This window comes from Erpetoichthys calabaricus, chromosome 12 (assembly GCF_900747795.2).
Source record: "Erpetoichthys calabaricus chromosome 12, fErpCal1.3, whole genome shotgun sequence".
In the NCBI taxonomy this organism is placed as follows: domain Eukaryota; kingdom Metazoa; phylum Chordata; class Cladistia; order Polypteriformes; family Polypteridae; genus Erpetoichthys; species Erpetoichthys calabaricus.
The window spans coordinates 21,645,123-21,655,633 of NC_041405.2; the positions used below are offsets into that span (position 1 = coordinate 21,645,123).

General features: G+C 42.0%; 1 protein-coding gene across 1 annotated transcript in view; it reads left to right on the top strand.

Annotated features, from left to right (window-relative positions):
• Positions 1–10,511, top strand: part of LOC114662329 (uncharacterized) — a 59,654-nt gene that overhangs the window by 13,921 nt on the left and 35,222 nt on the right. The window contains exon 7 of the mRNA XM_051934916.1: positions 4,588–5,104. Within this exon, the coding sequence (XP_051790876.1) occupies positions 4,588–5,104 (517 nt within the window). The remainder of the gene's footprint in view (positions 1–4,587; positions 5,105–10,511) is intronic.

The window sequence follows — 10,511 nt, forward strand, 5'->3', positions numbered from 1 at the left end:
AACGTTTTGTAATACAAACCCGAGCCCGTAGTTCCCAGAGTCAGTGCGTGGCACCCAAACACCACAACCTGTAAACTACACCTGCTCTAATCCACTGTGCCAGCAGTCAGTGTGTGTAAGTTGGAGTATGTTTCCTAACAGTAAACGAGTTCTACCTAACGACACAGCCACAGAACAACAAAGACGAGGCCACATGGATAAAAACAATACACGGAGGCTCCTACGACGCACTTCAGACACACCAGAAGCAAAGACGTCACGGCTCCACAATTAAAGAGCTCAACTAACGAAATCGGATGGAACAGAAAGTGATTACCATTCTTGGATTTGTGATTGTTTCGAGAATCGCGGGCTTGCTGGTTTTGTCATTAAAGCAGACCGTCGTAAACGTCATCTTCAAACCGACCCAGTTGATAATCGCTACGCGCTTCTGGGGCTTCCTCCTGAGCTGACAGCAGCGGCAAGCAGCAATAGATCACCTCACAGAACACATTAAATTTATAATATTCCAGCTCTCTGCACATTTAGAATCCTTAGATTTATATTTGATATCGCTTTCATGATGAAATGCATTAAAATTATATGTTACATTTAACAGAAAAATTGTTAACTTTGTTTAAATAATCCATCCATCCCTAATTCTTTGCATTTATATAGCGCTTTTCTCACTACTCAAAGCACTCAGCAATTGTTTCCATTATCCAACCTGCTATCTCCTAACTACAGGGTCACGGGGGTCTGCTGGAGCCAATCCCAGCCAACACAGAGCGCAAGCCAGGAAATAAACCCCGGGCAGGGTGCCAGCCCACCACAGGGCACACACACACATCACACACCAGGGACAATTTAGGATCGCCAATGCACCAAACCTACATGTCTTTGGACTGTGGGAGGAAACCCACGCAGACACGGGGAGAACATGCAGACTCCACACAGGGAGGATCCGGGAAGCGAACCCAGGTTTTCCTAACTGCGAGGCAGCAGCACTACCACCGTGCTGCCCTATTTAAATAATGTATACTGTTAATAGTTACACATGTGGGTGTGACACGGCGGCAGAGCGGTAGCGCTGCTGTCTCGCAGGGAGTCGCGTCCTTATGGAGTCTGCATGTTTTCCTGGTGGGTTTCCACAGTGTGCTCCGTTTTCCATCCAAATGCATGAAGGTTTGGGGATTTGGTGACGCTAAAATGACACTAGTGCATGTGTGTGCTTGTGTTCTCCTTGCGATGAGCTGATGCCCCGTCCAGGGATTTTGTTTCTGTCTTGCGCCCGATGCTTGCTGGAATGGGCGCATCCCTGGATTGATGGATGTAATCATTAAACATCCATTCTTATCAGAGATATTGTGGCAAGGTGTCCTCAGAATTTAATGGATGTTTCGGGCACACGTGTCACAGTGCGTGAAGTAGCCTTAGGCGCCTTGCTTTTCAGCTGACGATCTTGACTACGGCTTATTTTTGGGGTAGGGCTTATATTACAGAGCAGCCTGAAAATCATGCTAGGGCTTATTTTCGGAGTAGGTCTTATTTTCGGGGAAACACGGTAGGTTAAATGTTGATGTCTCTCCATAACCGTGTAATAGTGCATGGATGGGCTAAGAGTACATCTTTTCTCATGGATATCTAAATGTAAAAATTTTGTGTGAATGGCGGCATATCAGTTCCCCGGGCAGCACTGAAAGGAATGTCGTGCTGAAACTTACATCAGACCAACTACAAGCGATTCCGATCACATATAGCAATCAGTTAAAGGAGTTGCCGATACTTTGATACAGTCCCACACAGAAGATTAGTTCTAAAACCAGAAAACACAAAGCACATGTTCAGCTTGAGAACCATTGTCCTATACGATATGGTTTAGGAGGTACCATCACCACCAAAGACAGCCATTGCTGCACGTGTGTAAATATACTGTACAGCTCCTTTAGCACCGCCATCTCCTTATGCTAAGGTATCTTTAGGCTTTTAGGTTTAAGTGATCCTGTGCATTTCCGCTTGGCTTGAATATAGTGGGCTGTAGTACCGTTTGGCACAGTTTGGATGATATTAGGTGGGATTGGCTTTGGACCAAGGCAACTTAGTGCCATGGAGTAATTTGAATGCTTGACAAAATATTTGAATTTTTAGTTAATGTGGAAGAGCTTCAACTGTAAAAAAAAATGTGTGCAAAAGAATAACTGTAAAACACTCTCGGATTGTTTTATAAATTAGAAATCTGATTGGTCAACAGTGAATTCAGCTACTGTACTATCCTCTTGTGCGGTGTAATGAATTGTGAGAGGAGTCCCAGAGGCGCATGTCTTTCTGTCTCCTCTATTAAAGTTTGACATTTGGTGAGCTTGATGGATACATTTTGTATTTTTAAAGTTATTTCTTCACAATTATGGTATAATCTGCCACATAAAATGTTTCTAAAGTGGAGCATTTTTTTTAATATTAATTTCAAAAAAAAAAAATACCTGGCCTGTTCATGCACTTTACAATGGAAGTCATGGGGGCAGTGGTCCAAATGTACAGAAAAGCCTTAAAAAATGTAAAATGAACTCAAGAGTGTTGACAAGTATTGATTGATCTGTAGCTTGACATTACATGCAAATTGCAAAACAGAATATCCATGTTATCAAAGGAAAAAAAAAAACAAGCAAAAAGAAACCTTTTTGTTAAATACAGCCATTTTAGAAGAAGGAGAGCAGCTGTGCGCTTCACCTCACTGATCGTCTACCTCCTTTCAGCCTGAGGTGTGCGATTTCACTTCCCGAAAGTCGTCTCCACACCCTGTGGTTTACGTTAAAGGTTTATGCTCAGATGTGTTCTGTAGACAACAATCTACAGTCAGCCATTCTTTCACTACATGGCATGTTACGTCATCTTCTGTTCTGCTTAGTCCAGACCAGGCATGGATGTGGCAGGAGTCCATCGCAGCTAGCATAGGGCGCAGGGAAGGTGATCACACACATGGGCCACCAGGCACGGGAAGAACATCCAAACTCCACCAAGGAGGACCGGGGCCAGGAACCCGGGTCCACTTTGAGGCAGCAGTGCTACCACAATAATTAATAGTCTGTTTAAAATTGCTATGCAATTATACTTGTACTTTTGTGGTAGACATTTACACAAGCCCATAATATGACAGTAACAGTAAAACTTTTTGATTATGTTTACTCACTCGAAAACATTGTCCTTATTATATTACCATATCCTCAGCAAGCAGTATAAAATTCAACAATTGGCATGTGATGCTTCAATCTGATTTTATCATGGTCTGGCTCTATTGCATAATTTGCCCTTTCCACTTTCTCATTATTTTGTATGGTACGTGAACACACTCCACAGAAAGTGCGTAATGCAAGTGCTGTTTGACACTGCGAACTTGACGTGCAGATGGCCTCGACTCATTCAAACATCTACAATGTTGATGAAAAATGCAATGCAGTGCAATCCGTTCACTTCAGATTTTTTAGGTTTACAAAGTGCAAAGAAACTCCCATCAGTGCCCACTTCATCACCCCACACAATGCAGCCATTCAGTATCGGCCTCCGTCCATAGACTATGTGTATGTGATTCAGTAGGTTTCCCAGTTTGCCAATAATAAATATAATTTGAGTACTTATGGTGGCAACACTTTAGTTTAGGAACTGCAAAAATGCATTTCTTACACGATTACTGTCATGGAGCAAGACTTTAACAAATGCTTCTTTTGGTGATAATACTCCTACAAAGCATCAGTAAAGTGCTTATTTATCTATAGAATATGGCCTACTAAAATAGCTTTGCTTTGGAACAGTCCAAAGGGGCTTAAGTGAGACACAGGTCTCTTGAAATTTAGTACTTCATTAGAAGATTTGTGAATCCTTCATATTCATAAGTTATTTTATCAGATGCCACACTGCACCACTTTACTGATGCTTTATAACCATAATTAAGACTAAAAGAACCCTTTAATTGTCTTGTTGCCTAAGAGTTAAGGAATAATAGTTGCATATTTGCAGTACCCAAACTAAAATGTTACGCACATGACAAAAGAAAATACGATTCGAATATGCATGCAGCACTGGTGCTGGTTCTTGTTTTGAATTATGGCCGATGTCTTCTCAAATCAGAGGATTTCAGGGCCTACTGCTATCACACATTTGGCACCCTTTTGTGCGGAGCATCATTTGTTACAAGCCATTACAGAATCCAAGAGTTGAAGAGACGGAATTGTAGGATCTTATGCAGCTTGAAGGTATGGAAATTTGGCAAAATGGGAGTGTGCTTGGGTTAAATGTCAAAATTCTACACATGACAGCCACTGCAAGCAGACAAGTGAACGGGAAACATTGAAACCTTCACTGCTTCAAAATCGAAATATTCAGTAACTTTTAAGGCTGTTGTTTTCACGTATTCCTCAGCTCTACGATCTCTAATTTAAAATATAAGAACAAGCTAGGTGTTTTTTTTTTAATGTATGAAAATACGTCACACAATTTCATGATAATTAATATACCGTGAGTGTTTAGAAATAACGATTCGAAAAATTGCAAGGGTATCATGTAAATGGTGTCCAGACCTCCTTTCTGATTTTATTTCTTTTCCATTCCGATCAGACTACTATCAGCTCACGATGGATCTGAACACGGCACACAGAGAAATCCAGCTCTCCGACGGCAACAAGAAGGCGTCACGCGTGAAGGAGAGACGCCGCTATCCTTCTCATCAAGAACGATTTGACCACTGGAGGCAAGTTCTGTGCCGAGAGGTTCTGATGAAGGCTCGCTGTTACTGGGAAGTAGAGTGGACCATGTCAGCTGCCGTTGGAGTTGCGTACAAGGAAATGTGCAGGAAAGGAAGCGGCCCTGAGGCACTTTTTGGGCACAATGAGAAATCCTGGTGTTTATTCTTCTCTGATTCCTGCTATTATGCGTGGCACGATAACAAGGATACTAAAATCGCTGCTCCTTTTTGCTCCAAAATTGGAGTATATGTGGACTTTCCGGATGGCTTTCTAGCATTTTATAGTATCTCGGACACAATGACGCTCCTGTACAAGTTCGACATTTCCTTCACCAAGCCACTTTATCCTGGGTTTTGGATTAGATTTGACTCCAGTGTGACAATCTGCTAGCTGAATGCATACAAGTCATGGCCAATATTTTCAGCAATTTAATTTTTTCGGGAAGTAGAATTTGATATGTTTAGGTACGTGGAAGGCCAGGCAAAGGAAACAGCATTTTGCCGATTGTAAAACAAAATATGGGGTGAGCTCATTTGGATAGCGATGTTGGACACGCACCCCATTAAGTCGACATAAGAAGAGAAAAGGTCTGCATGGGGTGAGCTCAAATGTGGAGTCTTTCCTCAGACTGTGAACCCCTTTTAAATTTTAAGTTATTATCAGTGACAAGTTAAATAAACTGCGTAGAATCAAAATTTAACACAACACCAAATCCCAATGGAGAGAAACTACTGAAGAGGCAGCCAAAAACAATTCAGAAAGATCTGAGAATTTTCAAAAATGGGCAGACACCTAGAAAAAGCAGGTTAGTAGAATATGAAGACTAATATAATAAATATGAAGACAAAGCGTTAATCTCTATAATAGAATGTCTGTCTGTCTGTTAACTCTACAATTCTACACACTGACTTTCTGGATTAAATTTTTCAGTTTCCCTCTAGGACCATACGGACAAGATAGATTTCTTTGGAACTCAAAATCTTGACCCTGGTAGAGTCCTAAGTGTTCCAAACCACTGTGTGCTGCAGTTTGCACATTAGTGCCACCTTCTGGCAAGTGAGACACCCAAACTGAAGCCAGATGAGCAGACAAAAGGACCAGAGCTGAACATTATTTACCCAGACACCGCCGAATGCTGATTCTATCTACTGTAAAATAAAATGGAGTATTATTCACTTTTTTCTATGGGTTGTTGGGTGAGACTTGATCGAGTGCAGCAAAAGACAATGGAGAATCAGAGGGTAGTTTAACTCCGTGAACTAAGAGAAAGAGTCAGACACGAGAGCATTCATGGTGACAACTCAGCAGTTAATTACTGCAATTCTGGAATCCAATTGGACTCAAAAAGAACTAATTCTCAACTCACGAGAGTCCAGACATTGATAGAGAGGCAGTTTAAATGATGGATGGGACAACAGCAATAACAGGGTCACCTCAACCCATTCTACAAACATACCCAGGCATCGGCGGGTACTTCTGCTGTTTATAATATAAGTGAAGCTGACACAGGGAAGCAACTTCTGAAAAGAATTTATGAGTTGTGTGTTGCTGCAGCATTCTCATGGAGACGCTATTTAAAGGGAAGACACGGTGTACCATTGTAGAGACCCAAGTGGGCTATGGAACTGGAATGTAAAGGTCCACCAGGCAGCTTTCAGAAGGTGTTTATATATATATATATATATATATATATATATATATATATATATATATATATATATATATATAAGAGGTAAGACACAAAAATAACTGGACCGGGCTTTCCTGGAAAACCATCTGGAGGTTGGCCAGACGTGAATCATAGAACTATATCCCCTCCTACGCGCCCTCTCAAACCGCTGACCAGCTAGGTATATCCTGTGAAGAACCCAGTCAGTATTTGCAAGACAATTGCTACACGAGTTGCCGTGGTAATGTCAGGTGAAAAAATTGAACAGCGAATCAACATCAAATTTCTTGCAATTTTTCTCTTTTTCTGTAAAGCAGTTTTTGACTGACAAAAACATGTCTGTCCTTGATCATCCTCCCTGTTCGCCTGATTTAGCTCCCTGTGATTTTTACTTGTTCCCAAAGATCAAAAGTGACCTGAAGGGAACACATTTTTCTTCAATGGATGAAGTGAAGACAGAAACGCCAAGCCTGTTGAAGAGCCTCAAGCAAGAAGCCTTCCAGCACTGTTTCAATCAGTGGAAGATACGTATAGAGTGGTGTAGAGATCGGGAGGAGGAGTATATAATACTGGCTTTATGGAAGAACCTTTTATCAAATACTGTTGGTTGTTAAATAATGTGTTTTATATTTGAATTATGCAATAAACAAGACATCATCTAAGGATTGTGTGGTTTGTGTGCAGTGGGTTCTACACCTAGTGCTGCTGGGATATTCTCCTACATCTCATGATTCTGCATTGGACTTAGCAGGTTTGAGAATTTTATGGTAAGTTAGCTGAGGGAACCTCTAATGGGAGCAGCTGAAAGAAGAAGAAGAAGGAGTGGCAACCAAGTGGAAAAGTGCCAGCTCTGCACACTACTCATCGTGCTATTAGAAGATGGCAGATCGCTGCTATTGCGCTAAGAATCAGAGTTCGCTTGTGGTACCGATTTATTTGCACGAATCCGAGATCCATGCAACGGGCCAAGGAGAAGGGCCTTCCTCACTCACTCACCAGCTTCGGTGCGTGTTCCTTAACTCCACTTAGCTAGCGAACGAGAGAATAATTGAATTCAACTTTGTTTGATATTTAAAATAAAGTGTTACTTAGGTCTTGATGAGTTTGATTCTGGATATTCTCTTAAGTGTATACCATACTGAAAAGATGGATTGCAATTCAGATTGTGAATCGTGATTTTGTGTTAAAAGGATTGTGATATGATTTTTTTGGAAAGATCGCCCATCCCTAATTTGACTAATGAAGTTTTCAAATTTATGTAGGATTCATTAACCCTTTGGTGAGCTACTTGTTGGAGACCCCTGCTCTAGACCTAAAAAACCCTAATTGTTAGGTCAATTTTGGTGCATATTTTGTGCAGGAAAGTATACCCTTATGATAAAACAGCAAACCAATAGGTGTTTTCATCAATAATGATTAGGAAGACTTGAAGTTGTGCATGCCACTTCAACTGACCCAAGGGATTCAGCCCTAATGGATGGATAGATAGATAGATAGATAGATAGATAGATAGATAGATAGATAGATAGATAGATAGATACTTTATTAATGGAAAATGAGAGGTCAAAGTTACTCCTTTTCACAAAACTTTGAAAAAATGGGACACGGTAATACAGGCATATAGAGTGCCATTTTATGATTTTTCAAGGTTATTGATCACAAATATGGCAATGTTTTTGCTACTTGATTCTTTACCTATGGCCCTTTCTCTCAAAGAGCCAGTCCCAGAGACTTAAAATGACATATTTCAAACATAAGCATGTGGGGTATTGTTTTAGACTATTTGGTATTTGGTACACAGTATTAATCCTCGAGGGGAAACTGTCTTTTTGCATGACCTTTGGAGGTCAGAGCACAGAGTTGGCCATTGTACATCACCCCTGGAGCAATTTTCAGGTCAGTGATTACAAATATGTTATTTTTGATTTTTGATTGTTTGCCTAATGTAGAATAGACTCAATTTTGGAAATATATTAAAGAAAGAAATTTGTCCTCAACTAGGACCTCTTTAAGTCAGGAACCAGGCAAGATTTCCATATAGGGATAAATACAGTATAATCTGTCTATTCTGCAAAAAAAAACAATAGACTAGCATGTTTCTTGAGAATGCTTTTTAGCCGTTTTGAGCCCAAGTGAACAGAATAACATTCAAGTGAACAGAATAACATTTCAGCAGTGCTAATGCAATTATAAAGGTTTCTCTAATAACCAATTAGCTATAAACATGACTATTTAAAGATACACTAAGAGAGTTTCCCATTAGGACTGTGAAAGAATGGCTGCTGAAAATGGAGCCTTGCAGTCATATATGAATAATAACAATAAAAGTCACTCATTTCCGCAGTGGGTTGGCACCCTGCCTGGGACTGGTTCCTGCCTTGTGCCCTGTGTTGGCTGGGATTGGCTCCAGCAGACCCCCGTGACCCTGTGTTCGGATTCAGCGGGTTGGAAAATGGATGGATGGATGGATAGAAGTCAGTCATTTCAAGCAGTAATCACCATTAACAACGCTAGTAATGTCTTGGCTGTACTTTTAAATCAATGTAATGATATTTTGTTTAGCAACTGGTATCAATTTTTTTTTTAAAAACGTGAACATTTCTGGGAGTGTTCAAACTTTCGGTGCTGTATTTATTGCAAACCTTGGCAGCATTAGATAGATAGAGGAACGATCTTCTCAGTCTGTCAGTGGAGCAGGACAGTGACAGCAGTCTCTCGCTGAAGCTGCTCTTCTGTCTGGAGATGATATTATTTAGTGGATGCAGTGGATTCTCCATAATTGATAGGAGCCTGCTGAGCGCCCTTCGCTCTACTACAGATGTTAAACTGTCCAGCTCCATGCCAACAATAGAGCCTGCCTTCCTCACCAGTTTGTCCAGGCGTGAGGCGTCTTTCCTCTTAATGCTGCCTCCCCAGCACACCACCGCGTAGAAGAGTGCGCTCGCCACAACTGTCTGATAGAACATCTGCAGCATCTTATTGCAGATGTTGAAGGACACCAGCCTTCTAAGGAAGTATAGTCGGCTCTGTCCTCTCTTGCACAGAGCATCAGTATTGGCAGTCCAGTCTAATTTATCATCCAGCTGCACTCCCAGATATTTATAGGTCTGCACCATCTGCACACAGTCACCTTTGATGATCACGGGGTCTATGAGGGGCCTGGGCCTCCTAAAATCCACCACCAGCTCTTTGGTTTTGCTGGTGCTCAGTTGTAGGTGGTTTGAGTCGCACCATTTAACAAAGTCATTGATTAGGTCCCTATACTCCTCCTCCTCCAGCCCATTCCTGATGCAGCCCACGATAGCAGTGTCATCAGCGAACTTTTGCACATGGCAGGACTCCGAGTTGTATTGGAAGTCCGATGTATATAGGCTGAACAGGACCGGAGAAAGTACAGTCCCTTGTGGCGCTCCTGTGTTGCTGACCACAATGTCAGACGTGCAGTTCCCAAGACGCACATACTGAGGTCTGTCTTTAAGATAGTCCACGATCCATGCCACTAGGTATGAATCAACTCCCATCTCTGTCAGCTTGTCCCTAAGGAGCAGAGGTTGGATTGTGTTGAAGGCACTAGAGAAGTCTAGAAACATAATTCTTACAGCACCACTGCCTCTGTCCAAGTGAGAGAGGGATCGGTGTAGCATATAGATGATGGCATCCTCCGCTCCCACCTTCTCCTGATATGCAAACTGCAGAGGGTCAAGGGTGTGTTGAACCTGTGGCCTAAGGTGGTGAAGCAGCAGCCTCTCCATGGTCTTCATCACATGTGATGTCAGAGCAACAGGCCGAAAGTCATTCAGCTCACTAGGACGTGATACCTTTGGGACTGCGGTGATACAAGATGTTTTCCAAAGCCTCGGGACTCTCCCCTGTTCCAGGCTCAGGTTGAAGATGCACTGTAGAGGACACCCCAGCTCCGATGCACAGATCTTCAGTCGTGGCGATACTCCATCTGGACCCGCTGCTTTGCTGGCATGAAGTCTCCTCAGCTCTTTGCTCACTTGTGCTGTTGTAATTATGGGTGGGGATGTCTCTCCTATGCTGGTATCAGCAGAAGGATGTGTGGAGGGTGCAGTACTCCGAGGTGAGAGTGAGAGTGGGTTAGGGTGGTCAAACGTGTTAAAGAA